Source organism: Gregarina niphandrodes, assembly GCF_000223845.1.
Source record: "Gregarina niphandrodes unplaced genomic scaffold scaffold00040, whole genome shotgun sequence".
Classification (NCBI taxonomy): Eukaryota; Apicomplexa; class Conoidasida; order Eugregarinorida; family Gregarinidae; genus Gregarina; species Gregarina niphandrodes.
The window spans coordinates 92,593-111,039 of record NW_011646043.1 but is presented as its reverse complement, the minus strand read 5'-3'; the positions used below and the strand labels follow the sequence as shown (position 1 = coordinate 111,039).

At 56.2% G+C, this 18,447-nt stretch overlaps 4 protein-coding genes across 4 annotated transcripts; 2 read left to right on the top strand and 2 right to left on the bottom strand.

The window, feature by feature from the left end:
• Positions 1-350: 350 nt before the first annotated feature.
• GNI_146750 (hypothetical protein) lies at positions 351-755 on the bottom strand (the record flags this gene model as incomplete). The annotated part of the gene is made up of 1 exon (XM_011135867.1): positions 351-755. One exon carries the CDS (start codon positions 753-755, stop codon positions 351-353), a length of 405 nt encoding a protein of 134 aa, XP_011134169.1.
• Positions 756-970: 215 nt separating this feature from the next.
• GNI_146740 (SET domain protein) lies at positions 971-2,196 on the bottom strand (the record flags this gene model as incomplete). The annotated part of the gene is made up of 2 exons (XM_011135866.1): positions 971-1,540; positions 1,600-2,196. The coding sequence occupies 2 exons, from the start codon at positions 2,194-2,196 to the stop codon at positions 971-973; spliced, it is 1,167 nt and encodes a 388-aa protein (XP_011134168.1).
• Positions 2,197-2,716: 520 nt separating this feature from the next.
• Positions 2,717-12,144, top strand: GNI_146730 (putative polyketide synthase; the record flags this gene model as incomplete). Its single annotated transcript, XM_011135865.1, has 2 exons — positions 2,717-3,215; positions 3,257-12,144. The coding sequence occupies 2 exons, from the start codon at positions 2,717-2,719 to the stop codon at positions 12,142-12,144; spliced, it is 9,387 nt and encodes a 3,128-aa protein (XP_011134167.1).
• A 203-nt stretch (positions 12,145-12,347) lies between these two features.
• On the top strand, positions 12,348-18,354 carry GNI_146720 (putative polyketide synthase; the record flags this gene model as incomplete). The annotated part of the gene is made up of 3 exons (XM_011135864.1): positions 12,348-14,279; positions 14,312-15,878; positions 15,950-18,354. 3 exons carry the CDS (start codon positions 12,348-12,350, stop codon positions 18,352-18,354), a joined length of 5,904 nt encoding a protein of 1,967 aa, XP_011134166.1.
• Between the last annotated feature and the right edge of the window lie 93 nt (positions 18,355-18,447).

The window sequence follows — 18,447 nt, the reverse complement described above, 5'->3', positions numbered from 1 at the left end:
TCCCTCCGCTTTCGCTGTTGGTCCAATCCAAACACCATCCCGCCCCCACGGTCTCTTCCCGCCCCCACGGTCTCTTCCCGCCCCCACGATGTGTTTAGGCTTGATCATTGCTCTGTCTATTGCCATTTTGAGCACTACGAACCCCTGTACACCTTGGACCCGTCCTTAAGCGGCAGCAATAGTGACGACGAAGAAGAGCGTTGCTGGGTGTACTTTTTTCCCCACGACCTGAACCCTAACCCTGATAAATCAAGCGCCATGTCCCGAGCGGTCCTACAGGCTCAAGTTGGAGTTTTCTCTCAGAGGTGATGAGGTCCGAAGTATGGATGAAGTTGCGTGCGAAGTAAAAATTAGAGGTACTGGGCGAGAGTTTCTTTGAGTTCGTCCTTTTCACGACACTCGAGCTTCTTCTTGCAGCCGCGGGTATCGTCAAAGAGGGAGTCCGAGGCGGTGGCGAAGTACGTCTTCTCCTTGACCCCACACTCGTCAGGGATGTACTTGACCCATACGTCCGTGGCATCGTCTGCCGACCGGAAGATCAAATGCCGACCTTGGTTAGCCGGGCAGGCATCCACCAACTTCTGGAGCAAACCCGCACCATGCTTTCCGTGATCCACCAAGTCCCAGGACTCATTCCCCAATTTGAAAATCATATACCCGATACGCTCACGACCACCCAGGTCATTCGAAATTAACTGCTTGTCCAGCATTTCCGACGCCGCAGGATCTACAGCAAACTTCACACGTGGTCCCATGTTGTTCCGAAAATATGCTGCACCTAATGCGTGCCCCTCAGTCTACGTGCCCGCGCGTTTCTTCCTCTCCCGTGTGTGAACACACCGGAGCGCTTTGCCCCTTTGTGTTGTCTGCGCAGCCTGGGTGTTCTCATCACACGTCGATATTCCCGTGTATCTTCCTATCCAACATGTGCACACGCGTGTGCACACGCGTGTGCACACGAACGAATTTCCTAGCTAGTGAGAGGTAGGTAGGGTTTGCTGATAAAATCGTCGTAGTCGCAAACGAAGTCATCGAGGTCACTGCCTTGGTAGTCACTGAGGTTGTCGAGACCCTGGCGCTGGATGGAGTCGTGCCATCTTTTCATGCGACGCCAGTAGGTTTTGCCGTAGTTGATGAAGACTTCCGTGCCCGGTGCAAGGGCGCGTGTGGCACGAGCGAATTTGCGAGGGAAGCAGAGACGACGATCGGCGACTTCGACCCAGGCGGCGTTAGCCAGTTTCGGTTGGGCATGATTGATGAAACTCGCACCACCACGTCCTGCCTCCGGGACACGTAACCCATCAATGTAATACTGCTGCGCCTGTAGCGTACCAATATACTGAAACTGACCCACACTGCACCGACGCTCTGCCTCCGCCCGGTCTAAAATCTCGCCCACATATTCTGTCACCAACTCTCCCTTCCGGAATGCACGCGCCGTAAATAACCCACTCCCACCACCCGCAATCGTCGACGGACCAACTTCAACACCGCCGCCCACCACTGGTACCTTTAAGTATCGCGCGTCGCCCTCTTCAGCCTGCAAACACCAACTCAGAAAATCGAACGGGTGGGGGGGTAGGGGGTGGGGGCGCTTACGGGGGGAGTGAAGGTGTAGGGCACGGCCCGACCTCGTCGCCGTTTGAAAGAGTACCGCCGACCAGCGGGCTTGGGCTCTCCGCGTTTCTGCCCACCCGTGACGCGGTCTTCCTCGCTTTCTACGCACACCGCCAGGTCGTCTTCGCTACTACTGGACACCACTATCACTCGTCGAGTCTCGGAAGGCCGCCGCGCCCCCAGCACCCGCCGCGACTCGGTCGGCCGACCTGCGGCTTTTGAGTCCGCGCTCAAAAGCGGCGAGTCGTCCTCACTCCCAGTCAGCGAGTCCTCACTCCCAGTCAGCGAGTCCTCACTCCCAGGGAGCGGATCCTCACTCAAGTGGTCCCCTCTCAAGTCTTCTTCACCCAATTTGTCTTCTTCCTCACTCAAGTGGTCTTCCTCACTCAGGTCGCCGTCCTCACTCAATTCGTCGTCCTCACTCAAGTTGTCTCGACTCAAGTTTTCGTCAGCAGAGAGAGGGGAGTCGCTCGTGAGCGGCGAGTCGGGGGCGTGATTCTCGATGTTGTCGGTTCCGTGCCGGAGATGCACGCGTGCGCGCAGTTGAGCGCCTACGTGTTGAGACCGGAGCGAGAGCATCACGCGTTTCGGCCCCCACCGGGTCGCCAGGGGCGAAGCGTCCGGCGAGCTGCCACCGCCTGGCGAGGACACGATGACCCGCGGACTGGCCTCGGGCGGTTGCATGTGTCTGTACAGAGCCGAGGTTCCTGCTTCCGACGGGTCCTGGAATCCGTGTGGTGTTTCCAAAAGGACCCCGCCCGATATTAACCTAAAACTATCCGACCCACCCGAGCACTTTTCAGCTCTTTTATTTTGTCTCGCTGCGCGCAGCCTACTCGTTCGCCTGTTAGGCCGGAAAAACCGGAAGCCAGAATCAAATCGGAGACTTCATGGATCAGGCTGGGTATTCTGGAAATCGAAATAAAGCAAAAACTTCTTGATTCAGTTCTTCACAGTCAAGAATTGGGTGAACGGAAGTTAGGAGAGGAAGTTTTGAACGGAGCATTTGTACAGGAACTTGTTGTTTCGCTTTGTTGAATTTTAAGCTCGTGTTACTAACTTGACTTGCGTTGAGCAGTGTGTGTGAGAGTTGAGCGTGATGAGTAACAGAGATGGAGTGAGCACGCCGCCTGCGGAGTGGATGTTTGGGACGGAGTTGAGTGCGCCGCGTGTGTCCCCATTGGCGCAGGTACCTCGTCGGGAGTACAGTTTGGAATTGAAGGCGTTATTCCGTCGGTACCGGAATAACCCGTTTGCAAGTGCATTGTCGAAGTGGGCTAGAGAGATCCCGGATGTTACTCAGTCTTGTTGGATTAACGACCGAGGAGAGGAGGCGCAGCGACTGAGTTATGCTGAGTGCAATTTGCGTTGTCGCAAGATTGCGGTTTATTTAGGTCGTAAGAAGTTACGTCGTGAAGATCGTGTGCTGTTATGTTTCGTTCCATCTCTTGATTTCATTACTGCGTTCTTTGGTTGCATAATTTCGGGGGTAATAGCGGTCCCTGTTTACCCACCTCAGCCAGGTCGTGTGGACTATGAAGTACCTCGTTTCTGTGATATTATGGATAAGGCTGATGTTAGTGTAGCCTTCACTCATGGTGAGTATAGTATGGGTCGAGGTTTATATCTATGACTAGAGGAGTGGATAAAAGGTGGAAGAAAATTAACTGGATTGATATTAATGAGGCCTACAAAAGTGTTTCGGACGCAGATGCTTACGCTTGGCAGGCACCTGAGTTACATGTAAACAGTGTTGTCTTCTTGCAATTCACTTCCGGATCTACATCATCACCTAAGGGTGTGGTGGTTACACACGGTAGCTTACTACATAATGTTCATGCCGCCATACATGCATTCGGGTTACATAATAAGTATGAGACCCCTGATGAAGAAGCCATATGTGTCGACCAGTTTGACTACTTGAGTGAGATGGAAGAGTTCTGGAAATTGCGACACGGCATAAGCGAACGCGTGTTCGGACATCGACTAAAGATATTCTCATGGCTGCCCGTATATCATGACATGGGCCTGATTGGCTTCACGTGTTCTCCACTTTTCTTTGGTGGTATTCTTTACCAGATGTCACCCATCGACTTTATCCGCAAACCTCATGTATGGCTCAAGGCGATGAGTGATTACAACTGTGTGTACTGCGGAGCCCCCAATTTCGCGTTTGAGGTAACAGCGAGGAAGATGACCGGAGACAAGGCAACGAAAGAGGCCCTCGCCGCTTACCGGACCCTTGACCTGTCCAAGATGTCTGGATTCCTCTCGGGTGCTGAACCTATTCGTGCCAGCACACTAAAACACTTCCACGACAGCTTCGCATCCAAGGGCTTCCGCTACGGCATGTACAAACCTTGTTTCGGTTTGGCTGAAAACACACTTATTGTATCCGGCGTCATGGATACCGCTTCGCCCCCATTGGTGGTACAAATTGATGCAGAACTGTTGCGAACACAAGGCACCGTTAAGGTTCTTCGGTCCGGTCGCTTCCGGGAAGAAAATGGATGCGCCAAGTGCAGAGGACCGGTAGGCGCGGACCCGTGTGTCCAGTGTGTGGAAGCCGCCGTCTGGAACCAGGACTTGGCCCAGGTGGGTGACAGTCAGGCTGTCTTGACCTACGTGGGTTGTGGACGGCCGTGTCACGGCATGGATGTGCGCATTGTGGACCCGGAACTACTCAGCGAGTGTCCTTCCAACCGTACTGGCGAGGTCTGGGTCGGTGGCGATAGTGTTGCGCGCGGTTACTTTGGCGAGCCTGAGAAGACCCGCGAGGAGTTCTTTGCGCAGTTCCAACAACTGGATACCCAAGGCGGTGACCCCGCATTGGGTGAGGGTGGACGCATCTCAGCCCAGGCATATCTACGCACTGGAGATCGAGGCTTCTTGCACGAATGCGAGTTATTTATTTGTGGCCGTATTAAGGACCTGATTATTATCCGTGGTCGTAACTATTTCCCTCAGGATCTTGAGGAGTGTCTGGAGAGCATTCCGCAGTTGAAGCCTGGTAATATCGCGGTCTTTATGTACCAAGATGAGGGCGAAGATGAGGAAGTCGCCGTCGCTGCTGAATTGCGTGAACCCAAAGCCATCGATACCACTCCTGGTGGCACAGCCACTGTCGCCGCTACCGGCTATTTCGGCTCGCTCCTGGACAAGGTCACAGGGGCGGACAATCAACGCAGACTGAGGGAAACACATGAGCATGTCGCGAGACAAGTACAAAAGTGCATCTCACAAAAATTTGGACTCCCTGTTCGCAAGGTGTGGCTACTCAACCCACGATGCATACCCAAGACCAGCAGCGGCAAAATCAGGCGAAACCCGACCAAGGAACAACTGCTTGATAAGAACTCCAAAAGCCAGGCCGGAATTGTGCTCGAAGTCGACTTCAAGTGCGAACCTACTAAGCGATCGGCCAAATCTCCCGCTGCCGCCGCGGCCGCGGAGGACGCGGAGTATGAGTACGTGGAGCGGCAGGCGACTTCGCCTGACCGCGCTTTCCCGTTCCCCACAAACGCGTTTCCAACGAATGAGGAGCCCTCTTCGCCGCGGGAAGGCAGGTCGCCTGAAGAGGGTGAGTCGCCGTACGCGTTGGGTGGTGCGTTCCCGAGTGAGTGTGCGCCGGCGGTAATGGAAGGAGAGGGTTTAGCCCGAGAGTTGTCGATGATGGATTTCGCTGAGTATGAAGTTAACCTGGAACGTGTGCGCTCGGTGTTGGATCGCTGTTGTCTCGAGGTGGCTAATTTTGACGAAGTTCCTGCGTACGATGCGCCTTTGCATGAGTTGGGCGTTGATTCTATGACGGCTGTGGAGTTTGCAGATCGGGCAGCTGAATGGTTGGGCGTGGATCTGGAGCCGACGTTGTTATTTAATTACCCTACGTTGGGCGACGTGTCTGAGTTTTTGGCGCAGTCTTTGACGGTGAGTGGTGCGCAGCTTCGTGCTCCGCCTAGTGTGGGTATGACGAGCGCGCTAGTCGAGGGTGGCTTGGAAATGTTGACTGGACTGGCGATTGTAGGAGCCGCCTGCAATCTGCCGGGCAATGCAACTAGTTTGGACGCGCTCTGGCGTTCGTTGCGTCGAGGAGACGACTGCGTGGTTGAGGTCCCGCCCTCCCGATGGGACGCGGACGAGTTCTTCAGCGCCGATCCGGATGCAGAGAACAAGATGTACGTCCGGGAGGGCGGCTTCATCGCGGACGCTGAGTACTTTGACGCGCCCGCCTTCAAGGTCTCCCCATCGGAAGCCGCCGCCATGGACCCTCTCCAACGCGGATTTCTGGAGTGTGTTTACCAGGCCGTCACCGACGCCGGCATCAGAAGGGAACAACTCGCCAAGGCAGACGTCGGTGTTTACGTTGGAAGTTGTTGCAATGAGTGGTCCTTCGTTGACCGACTGACCCAGATCGGTAGTTATACAGCTGCTGCAACCGCGCCGAGTATGGTATCCAATCGAGTTTCCTACACACTAGGACTTGTCGGTCCCAGTTTAACTGTCGACACCGCGTGTTCTTCCTCGCTCGTCGCTCTCCACATCGCAGCACACGACCTTCGCAGCGGCGGCTGCGCCGCCGCTGTTGTTGGAGGCGCGAATCTCCTCCTGGCGCCGCAAGTCTTCGTCGCCTTCTGTAAAGCCCGCATGATGGCACCGGACGCGCGCTGCAAGACTTTCGACGCCGCTGCGAATGGATACATTCGAGGCGAGGGCTTCGCAGCCGTGGTGTTGAAACTTGCCTCGTGTGCGGTGCGCGATCGCGACCAGACTCTCGCAATCCTGCGCGGAACTGCTCTCAACCACGGCGGTCGTGCGGCTTCTCTCACCGCTCCGAACGGTCCGGCGCAGCAGGCAGTGGTTCGTTCTGCCTTGCGCGCTGCGCAACTGGAGCCTTGCGACCTGAACTACGTCGAGGCGCATGGCACTGGCACCTCTCTCGGTGATCCGATCGAGGTGAATGCACTCAAGACCGTTTTCGCACATGGCCGAACCGCAGATTACCCTTTAATTCTCGGCGCTATCAAGACGAACATCGGCCATCTCGAAGGCGCTGCCGGTCTTACTGGACTTCTGAAGGCCGTCTTGTGCGTCCGACATGGACTGGTCCCACCTAATCTGCACTTTCAAACATTGAATCCACACATCGACACGAAGAACTTCCCAATGACTATACCCTGCGACGGACAGGCTGTGCCACTTCCTAGCGGTCTTTCCTATCGAAAACGACTTGCGGGCATTTCGTCCTTCGGTTTTGGTGGCACAAATGCACACGTCATCGTCGAAGAACCCGAAAGGTTGATGCTCGGACGAGCCAGCGAAGTACCCGACCGACAGGCGCCGGAAGAAGTACTCGATGTCGGCTACCTCTTCAGCGGCCAGGGCTCCGAGTCAGCACGTGCTGGCGCCGCGGCCGCTTATGATGACCAATACTTGTTTAAGAGCGAAATGGAACGCGTCAAGTACCTATTCCAACGGGCTACCGAGCACGATAAAAGTGTCCGGGTTAGCACTTCTGCCCAGATTGTCGCTTCTGCTCAAACCGGGACTGCTGACACCCCCCGCGGTAGTGCGTACCGGGAGGTGGAGGAGTCATTGTTCTCGGTGCAATACGCCATTGCGTGTGCGTGGGCTGCCTCTGGAGTGGAAGCTGATGGTGTGATCGGTGAAGGCGTAGGCGAAGTCGTTGCGGCAGTGATGGCGGGCGTTATGCATTTGGAGGATGCGGTAGCTTTCGTGGTTAGGAAATGCGCGTTGGTTGAAGAAATTGAGGGAGTGTGTGTCTTGCTGACGTCAGCGAGAGAAGACGTGGAATTGGCACTGGCGGAGGTTGGACCGGGTACTGCCCAGAGCATCGGATTGGCCGCCGTCTATGACGAGCGTTCCGTCCTTGTTTCGGGCCAGCGAGGCGATGTGGACACACTGTTGCTGGCACTTGGCCAGGTCGGTGGTCGCGCGAGATACTTGGATTGCTGCCATCCGCTCCAGTCGCCGCTTTACCGGGAAAGGTTTGGAGAGGAGTTCGAACGGTTTATCCGACAGTCTGTTAAGCTTCACACACCCAAACGGAAGATGTTAGCTCGCCATGGCTCCTTTTTGTCTGACGAAGAAGCAGTTTCACCCAGCTACTGGGCCGGACACCTCTGGGACACGTTCTACATTGGCGAGGCACTGAAGCAAATCGTTAGCGCTGATACCCGGGTACTAGTGGAGTTCAGCCCAAGTCTTAAACATCAAGATGTGCTGAACCAAAACGTCAATCTTGCGGCTATCGACCTCCATTGGACCAACGTGTTCCACCCTCCTAATGCTGACCAGGCGACTGATTCCGCAACTGAGCCAGCTGTGTCCAGTGTGCAACGGCAGATCGCGTTTTGCGGTCGTATCCAAAAGGAGATGCATGAACGACGTGCGAACCGTGAGATGGTGCAACGCTCGAGCAAGAGACTGCCCTACCCCTGGCGCCAGATCCCTCACCCGATTGCGGCAAGCAAGAACCTTACCAGTTTGCGGAACGGCGATGCACAATTCCGAGCGGTGCTGCCACTACGCACAATCAGTCTACTAGCAGATCACACTGTGAACGATTTGCCCATTTTGCCTGGCGCAGGCTACCTGGAGATCTGCGCGGCCGCGGCGCAGAGTTTGGGTCTGGTGGATCCGGTATCGAGCGGGATGACGATCGAGAACATGTATATCGAGTCACCGTTGGTGATACCGACTGCAAATCCGGGTGCTTTCGAATTCGGTTCTACGCCTGTGCCTAGGGTCGGGGGTTCGACGCCCGACGAAGCCCAATCCTCATCGGCCGTCTCTCCTTCCGGGTCTGACTCTCCCTCAGGCGACCTGGACGTAGGAAAGGTGACACGGACGCCGAAGCGTGCATTTCTGGACGAGTCTTCGCCGAGACAGGATCTGCCGCGATCGCCCTTGTCGTCGTTCCCGGCTTTGGAGGGCGCCACGGCGGCTGCCGTGGCTGTGGCGGCGCCAGATCGATCGAGCCCAGCGGTGATGATTTGCTGTACAGTCATGCCAGACAACCGGATTACTCTAAGCTCCTCGAGGGCGGATGAACGTCTTGAACTGGTTCACACGGTAGCAACGATTTCCGCATCGCCGAACGTGACAGCGGCAGAGCCGCTGGCCGTTGGTATTGATGAGTGGTGGCACGAGGGTCCGTTTGAAGACGTGGGTGTTTTCTACAAGAGGTTGCGGTCCGTGGGTCTCCAGTATGGACCGAGGTTCCGTACAGTGGTGAAAGTATGTCGTCGTGCTCGCGATGCTATTGGGCAGTTGCGAGTGGTACCTTCCCCGAGCCAAAACATGTCTGAGTTCGAGAAGGGCTACATTGTGCACCCTACGCTGCTCGATGGCGCACTCCAGCTTTCAGGACTATTATTGGAGACCGCATCACCCAGCAAGAAGACTACAATGGTCCCTGTCTCCGTCGGGAAGGGTGTACTCTTCCCTTCCAAGGGTCTGGGCGAGTGTTTCGCGCACTGCAGGCTCATTGAATTTGTTGACAACAAACGAGCAACCGTAACTGTCAGGCTGTACAACCGTTTTCAGCCAGGTGAAACACCTTTCGCCACCATGGAAAACGTGGTGTTCGAAAAGATGGAACTTCGCAACCATGTACAAGCTGACATACCACGTGATCTCTTGTGGGTCCGCCAGTGGCTCGACAAGGAACTGGACACTACTGACGTCTCTGAAGGTAACAAATTATCGGAAGGACCTGGACCCTCCGAAGGCAGATTGTCTGAGCCAAGCTCTGTCGGAGCTGGAGACCAACCCACTACGGAAAGTTTATCCAGTTTTTTCGGCACCGGGTTCTTCTTACCTGCTGGCGCCACTTGGCTGCGGGAGGCACTGCCGGCCACCTGGACCGCAATCGAAGTCCGAGACATGCGCGACAGTGGTAAGGATGTGGAGGCTGCTCTCGCCTCGGGTAAGTTCACTCACCTCTTCTCCGCCGTTGGGCTGGACCCCGAAACCAACGAGTGTGACGGCGTCGTCCATGCCCTGCAGGCACTCCAGGCCTACAGCCGTTTCCGCACTTCGCCCGGTCGCAAGCACGTCACTCTCTGCTTCCTAACGCAAGGAGCTGTAGACGATCCTACTGAACCAGCTGTGGATGACTGTGACTGTGAGCCCGTAGTACCTCGACATGCAGGTATATGGGCCACAGTCAAAACGGCCCGGCTGGAGATCGAAAGTGCAACCGGCGAGACGGAGGAGGTCTGCTGCGTAGACCTCGATCCCCGCGGTGGCAAATGGACCATGCAGATCGAACATGTTGCCGCTGTGTTGAAGCGTCTGGAGAACAAGAACGAGTGTGAAATCCTCGTGCGTGCGCGACCGGCAAAGAATTCGGCAACGGAGGGAATCGAACCCACGACCTCGGCTGCGGAACAAACCGCGGTTTTGGAGGAAACTGGAACGGAACTCTCTCCCTGGATAGTAAAGTTTGCGCGCCTGTCGGTCTACGGTGCCGGAAGGCGTACGATAGGTCCGGTGGAGGTAGTAATGCGTGAGCGCGGCGCACTGTCGAATCTGAGTGTGCGGGCCATGCCATACGCGGCACGCACACCCCCGGCAGAAACTGAGGTAGAAGTACGTGTGAGAGCGGTTGGTCTCAACTTCCGCGATGTACTCAACGTCATGAACCTCTACCCTGGCGACCCGGGCGCGCCTGGCACGGACTTTGCTGGTACTGTGGTATGCATAGGTTCGGCGGTGACACACTTCAATGTTGGTGATGATGTCTTCGGCATCGCCCCCGGCTGTCTAAAACACTTCGCCACCACTTCCGAACAGCTCGTGACCAAAATGCCGCAGACCAGCCCGTCAGGACAGGACCCATCAGGGCAGACGATGCCGTTCGAGTACGCAGCCGCACTCCCCGTCATTCTGACTACCATGTATCGAGCACTGTGCGAAATCGCACAGCTCCAGTCCGGGCAAAAGGTTCTCGTACATGCGGTTACTGGAGGTGTTGGATGCATGGTTGCCGAATACTGCCGTCGCGTGGGCGCTGAGCTTTATGGCTCCTGTTCGGAGAAAAAGCGCGAGTTCGCACTCACCCATCTAGGAGTCGAACGAGTGGGCGACTCGAGATGCGCGAAGGACTTCCGTGAAACATTCGCCGATCTAACCGGCCAGGTCGACGTGGTTATCAACTGCCTCACTGGTGCACACATCCCGGCATCCCTTGACCTGCTTAAGGAGGATGGTGTCTTCATCGAACTCGGCAAGCGCGAAATCTGGCCTGAAGAGCGTGTTAGAGAGGTCAAGCCTCATGTCAGATACGAAGTTCTCGCCATCGACGAAATGGTTGCAGAGGAGCCGGAGGCATACGGAGTCTTGTTGGGAAATGCAGTCGAGTGGCTACATAGTCAAGAGGACGGCAAAACTGCCGGTCCTTTGTTGCCGATCAAAACCTTCCCGGTGGTGAGTCGGGGTGAAGAGGTGGTGGACGCGTTCCGGTTCCTGCAGCGCGCGAATCATTTGGGTAAGGTGGTGGTGACGTTCCCGTCTGCGGTATGCGAAGAAGCACGAACGGGAGTGACTTTGGTGACGGGTGGATTGGGGTCGTTGGGATTGGTGTTGGGCAATTGGTTGGTTGAGGAAGGTGTGAAGCGTCTTGTGTTGTGTAGTCGTACGGGTCGTGCGAGAAACCCGAACGAGCAGGATGCCGTTCGCTTCCTGCAGTCGTTGCCGTCGGTAACAGTGGAGACCTTGGGTTGTGACGTGGCTGATCGTGATCAAGTGCGTCTGGTTCTTAGTTCCAATGCCCCGGTCGTGGCGATCTTCCATTGTGCGGGTGTGTTGGCTGATGGTAGTCTGCACCAACTCACTCCCAGTGCTGTGGAGGAGGTTTATAGAGCGAAGGTCGAGGGGGCTTGGAACTTACACCGTGAGAGCGAGAACCTGGAGCCCGGTAGCGTGAAGCAATTCGTACTATTCTCGTCTATGGCGTCGTTACTAGGTAACTATGGTCAGTCTAACTATGCAGCAGCGAATGCGTGTCTTGACGCATTGGCATGCTACCGTTCCCGGTGTGGGTTGCCAGCACTGTCCGTGCAGTGGGGTCCTTGGGTTGAACAAGGCATGGCGTCGAAGTTCCGTAACCAGTTGGATAAGGTGGGGCTAAAGGGTATTACTAACGAACTCGGTCTTCGTGTTCTAGCTGACCTCCTGAGACAGGGGCCGTCTGGATCACCAGCAAAAGTGCTATGTGGCTCCGATGTGCCTGTCTCCGATGGTGAGGTTATCAGTCGCGCGCCAGTGGTAGGTTGTGTTGCATTCAGGTTGTCTGAATGGATGCAGCGTTACTCCGCAGAGGTACCGCGGTTCTACGACAACTTGCAGCAGGCGGCGATTGCGGAACAGACAGAGGAGGATGGTGCAGGACTGTTGAAGCGGATGAGTGCGGTGGAGAGGCGTGAGTATGTTACGCAGTGCGTGGTACAGACAGCGAAGCAGGTGTTGGATACAAGCGTAGTTCCCCCTTGGATACGGCGTTGACTTCGTTGGGAGTAGACTCATTGGGCGCGGTTGAGTTCAGGAACACGTTGAGTAAAAAGTTGAGTGTTAAACTATCCGCAACGACCTTGTTTGACTACCCAACTCTTGGTGGTATTGTGGAGCATGTCATCAGTGTTGTGGAACATGAAGCGGTAACACCAGGAGATATTACCAAAGTTCCGACCATAGGACGTATTGGCACGATGGCGGAAGGTCTTGCTGTTGTCGGAATGGGTTGCAGGTTGCCTGGTGAGTCCAACTCGCCAGAACAGTTTTGGGACACATTGATGGCCCGTAAAGACTGTATCGTGGACGTTCCTTGCACACGTTGGTCCCTCGATGAATGCTACGATCCAGACCCTGATGCTCGCGGCAAGTGCTATGTGCGTCGAGGTGGATTCATGACAGGAGTACACGAGTTCGATGCCAGCTACTTTGGCATCGGAAGCGTTGAAGCAAAATCCATGGACCCACAACAGCGTGTGATGATGACCTGCGCAGCCGAGGCCTTGGCTGATGCAGGCTACAGCAAACCCGAGTTGGTCGGCCGTAACGTTGGTGTGTTGATCGGAAACTGTAACTCCGACTGGACCTCATTGTATGGCAACGATGATATTATGGTCTTTTCGGGAACATCTGGCGCCAGTTCAGTGATCAGCAACCGTATCTCGTACTGCTTCGGTCTCGCGGGCACTTCACTCACAGTTGACACGGCCTGTTCCTCCACGCTCTTTGCGTTTGATTTGGCGTTCAAGAAGCTGGTTCTTGGAGAAATAGACGTGGCTCTTGTAGGTGGAGTTAACATTATGCTCTCTCCGCAGCTCTTCATCGCGTTTTCCAAGGCACGCATGCTTTCCAAGGACGGTAAGTGTAAGACCTTCGACGACTCCGCTGATGGGTATGTCCGCGGCGAAGGAGCGGCTGCCTTTGTGCTTAAGCCGTTCCAAGCGGCGACTACGTCTCAGGATGCAATTTACGCACTCATTCGTGGAACCAGTACTAACCATGTCGGCAAATCGGCCTCTCTTACAGCACCCAATGGCCCTGCGCAGGCCCAGAGCTACCGGGATGCACTTGCCTGCGGTAACCTGCAGCCCCAAGACGTCACGTTCATCGAGGCGCACGGCACTGGCACTGCCCTCGGAGATCCTATCGAAATGAACGCACTGAAATCCGTATATGGCCGACGACCCGACCATATCATCGTTGGAGCCAGCAAGACCAACATTGGACATCTCGAAGGCTCTAGTGGCGCTGCCGGCGTACTTAAGGGGATTCTTTGCCTCACTCACCAACACATTCCACCCAATCTACACTTCAGCAAGCTGAATAAATATATCGAGCTAGATGACTTCCCTCTACTCCTGCCCTCCGACGACATGCCCTACCCGCCAGCCACTACCTCCAACAAACGCATGTGTGGTATTTCATCATTCGGGTTCGGTGGCGCCAATGCTCACGTCATCCTGGAAGAATGCCCCCCACACCTACTCAAGGACCGCAACCCTACCAGTATCACAGCTAGACCGAAGGTCCTCTTCATGTTCACCGGTCAAGGCTCCCAACACGTCAACATGGGCCGAGCACTGTACGACGAAAAGAGCGAGTTCACCCGCACATTCGATCTCTGTGCCACTAAACTACTCACACTCATCGGCGTCGACATCCGTGCCATCATCTACCCAGATCTCTGGCCTCATAGTCACCCTGCTGGCGACCATGCTGACGACTCCGACCCCGACGATGCTACCGAAGGTCCTAGTGCAGGTCCTGAGGACGTGAACAACACGCGCTACGCTCAGCCGCTGTTGTTCGCCTTCGAGGTATCCTTGGCCGCCTACTTTGAGAAGCTCGGCGTGGTTCCGGACATGGTTTTGGGACATTCATTAGGTGAGTACGTGGGGGCGGTCGTAAGCAAGGTGATGACGCTGGAAGAGGGCTTGACGCTAGTGGCGGCGCGGGCGAAAATTATGTCGGACACTCCGAATGACTGTGGAGTCATGCACGCCTGCCGCGCTGATGTGGCTGAAGCACTCCGTTGCATTGAACAAATGAAGAAAGATCGCACTAGCACCGAACCGGAAGTGCAGGTTGCGGTGGCGGCAATAAATGGGCCTAAGTCGTCGTCCTTTCCGGTCCGGATACACAGGTGGCAGCGTTGTTGAAGGCGTTGGGCATGGAGGGTCGTGGCAAACAGTTGGACGTGTCGCACGCATTCCACTCTCCCCTGATGACCCAGACGATCGAGCCGTTCACCAAGGCTGTGGACCAGGTGGCCTTGGCTGACCCCATGCCACAAACCGCCTTCATCTCAACCGTGACGGGAGAGCGTGAGACTACCAAGCTGCTCGAAACCAATTATTGGACCCAGCACATCACCAAACCCGTCCGCTTCCATGACGCAATCCGATATGCCGTGGACCATGAGGGGGCTACCCTCCTCGTCGAACTCGGCCCTAAAGCCGTCCTTTGCGGCATGGCAAGGCCTTGTCTCGCTAACTCACGACTTGAAACTCAACTTGTGTGGTGTCTCCAAGAAGTCGACGGACAACCTGCCCTCCACCGCATACCCCAGATGTTGGGCGTCGGATCCGACTCTAAGATTGCCTGGCAGATGCGCCCCTACCACTGGAAGACCTGTTATCACCCCGTCGTCGCCTACCAGAAGGTCGACCCCAAGACTGGCGAGACGCTCACACGCTGCTATATGCGCGACGAACTACGCCGCTACATGCAACATCACGCCGTACGCGGAGTACCCATGATCCCCGGTGTCGGCTTGGTCGAGCTCATGGTATCCGCCGCAGGCCTTAAGGCTCATGGCGTCCACAACACACCCGGCACTGTTCAGACTGTAGACAACGTGCTCTTCGAAAAACCCTTCGTCGTTGAAGACTGGTCGGAGGAAAGCAATAAGCAAGACGCAAATCGTAATGAAGCGGGTGCGCGCATCCCCACCATGCTGCTCAAAATCGACACTCGTGGCAACCTCCTTGTTCAAAGCACCTTCACTGACGCAGAGGAAGATGTCGAAGACCACTGCACAGCACGCATCGGCGTCGAACTCAAACAAGAAGAGCTCGATCAACTTGTCACCTGGCCGGAAGACTGGGCCGGCCCCTTCCCTTCAGACGCCGCCAAAACCGGATACCTCGAAACCGCGCGCCTCTACGACGTCCTCGATGACTTCGGCCTCAACTACGGAGAACGCTTCCGCACACTCCAGAGCGCCAAGGTCAAGCCGGACACACTGGACGAAGCCGTGGGCGTGCTCAAGACAAAGGCCTACGAGCTCTGGGACGCCATGTTCCGTGTCTCACCCGCCCTTCTGGACGGCGCACTCCACCTAACCGCCGTCCTTGTCGCCCAGCAAAACGAACACAACGCCAAGGCCATGATCCCCTTCGCCATCCAGAGAGTCTTCCTCTCCACCGCTGGCCCTACGGACCCACTCTACGCACATCTTAAGATCACTTCTCGCGAGGCCGATCAGGTCACTGTCGATGTGACGCTCTTCACTGAGGCCCGACGTTGTGTGTGTCTCCTGCAAAAGGTCACTCTCAAACAGATCAGCATCGAGAAACGCATCGAGGTGCCTCGAGATCTCCTCTACCGCACGACCTGGGACCTCCGCAACTTCCCCGAGCTTCAACGAACCGAGGAACAGGAATTCGCCGTCCGCATCGCACTGGTCACCAAACAACGCGCTCTCGCTGAGCACTCATCGCCGAACAGTACGAACGCTTCGAACTGGACACCATCGACGATCTGCCCCAGGTCGAGTGGCGCTGGTTCGAAAGTCTAGACGCGCTCTTCGAACACGAGGCGGAGGTTGTGGACGACAAGCTGATCAACTCTGCTGTCTTCCACATCGACCCCGTCATCGAAGCGGGCGCGGACGTCGATGCCGTGTCGCCCAAGACCCGTGATGACGCCGTCGCTGCGATCGAAGATGTGGAGCTGGAACGGGAGAAACGCACCATCGAGTATGCCCTGGACCTGGCACAGCGCATGAGCAACGCTGACAAGACAAACAGCTACAAGTTGCCCTTCCACTACTTCCTCACCAACCAGACGCAGGCCGTGATGCCGAACCAGGACCTGAAGCAGAAGCCGGTCAACGCGTCACTTTGGGGTTTCTGGCGTTCGGCTAACCTGGAGCTGCTGCTAACGGGGAGCAAGTACAAGTTGTGCATGGTAGATGTGCACTCCACCGACGCTCTCGTCGAGTCCATGATGTTCATTATCCGCCGAGGATTGGACGAACTACAGGTCGCCCTACGGAAACAGCCAGTCAAGATCCGCGAAGAGGACTTGATCAACGCCGGTGACATGTCCCCTGTGATGTCTCCTCACTCTATCGGCTCTGGCTTCTCGCCGCGGATGTCCCCCCCGCTGGGTTCCCCCACGGGCGCGAACGGGACGAGACCGAACACGGCCGCTGCCTCCGGGGCCCAGTCGCCAATGGCCGTGGGCTCCCCAGGCGCAATCAACTCCCCAGGCGCTATGTCCAACCAAAGCGGCGGATTCAATTTGGTCGGGGAGCCGAACTTTGTGTTGGGTGAAAGTGATGGGGCGCTGGAAATGGTCTCCTATGTCGCGCGCATCAACCGCGTCAACCACAACGTCACTGGCTCCGTCGAGCTCCACATGAGTTCCCGTGGCGCTATCAGCAACCTCAGCCTGCGTCCGCAGGCCGAACGCGCTACCTGCCCGCCAGCCGGCTATGTCGAGTGCCGCGTCCACGGTGTTGGCCTCAACTTCCGCGACGTCCTAAATGTAATGGGCCTCTACCCCGGTGACCCCGGCCCCCCGGGCGGCGACTTCGCTGGCATCGTCAGCGCTGTTTCACCTGGGGTCGAGAACCTCCGAGTCGGAGACCGAGTTTTCGGTATTGCGCCCGGCTGCCTGAAGACGTACGCCGTCACGGACCAGCATCTGATCAGCAAAATGTCCCCCAGACTAAGTTTCGAGTCTGCGGCTGCCCTACCCGTGATTGCGTCCACCGTCGAATATGCGCTCGAAGATTGCGCACACGTGTGCGAAGGACAAAAAGTAATCATTCACGCCATTACTGGCGGCGTAGGGCTCTCTGCCATACAGCATTGCCTGCGTAAGGGTGCTGTTCCCGTCGGCACATGTTCTGAGCCGAAGAGAGCGGCGGCGATTAAGCATGGGGCGCGATTTGTTTCGTCTTCGCGAGATCCGGCCGCGTTCTTGAAGGAAACGGAGCAGTACCTCGGCAGCGGCGGAAAGGTTGACGTGGTTCTGAACTCGTTGATTGGGGACTTCATTCCGAACTCGCTGAAGCTCTTGAAGACTGGCGGTGTGTTTTTGGAGCTGGGCAAGCGCGACATTTACAGCAAGGAGCAGATGCTGGCTGAGCGCCCGGACGTGGAGTACCACACGATCGCGATCGACTGCATGATGGAGGAGGACCGCGTGTGGTTCAACTCGATGTTGAATCGCATAACAGACCTTGTGGACGAAGGCAGTATCAAGCCGCTTCCACTGCACGTGTTCCCGATGACTCACAGCTCTCACGGTGGCTTGGCGGCGTTCCGGTTTATGCAGCGAGCGAAGCATATCGGTAAGGTGGTGATTTCGATCCCTAGTTGTTCCACGCCTCCGCTTTCGAACGAGGAGATCGTGTGCCGCGCGGATAACGGCTATGACCCACTTAGTCTGTCAACGGCCGTGGAGCGGAGTCAAGTGCGGCCAGGCAGCAGCATGAAGGGTGGTGTACGTCGCCGCAGTTTGACAAAGACAAATGTCAAGCGGCCGGGCGCGTATGTTATTACAGGCGGTACCGGAGCCTTGGGTCTATTAGTAGCCAATTATTTGGTGACGGAGGGCGCGGAACGCATTGTCTTGCTCTCACGTTCTGGTTTGACTGACAAGTTGCGGGAGAACGCTGAGTTTGCGAAGCTGCAGGAAACCTCAGTCTGCGTAGATGTGATGGGGTGCGACGTGAGCAATTATGACTCGGTCTTGGGAACTCTGGAAGTTATTATGAGGACGCACGAAGTACATGGACTCTTCCACCTGGCGGGTCTGCTGATGGACGTGAGTCTGACCGAGCAAACCCCGGAGACTTTGTCGAAGGTGTTGGACGCGAAAGCTTTTGTCGGGCTGGAACTTGCATCGGGGCTCTTCAGCATTTCCGCGAGCATGGACTGCCGGCGGTTGGCGACGAGGAAGAGAGGTTGATCGCTGAGCCGCAACACTTTGTGATGTTCAGTTCGGTCTCAAGTGCAGTAGGGGTAACATTAAGCAATGCAATTACAGTGCGGCGAATGCGGG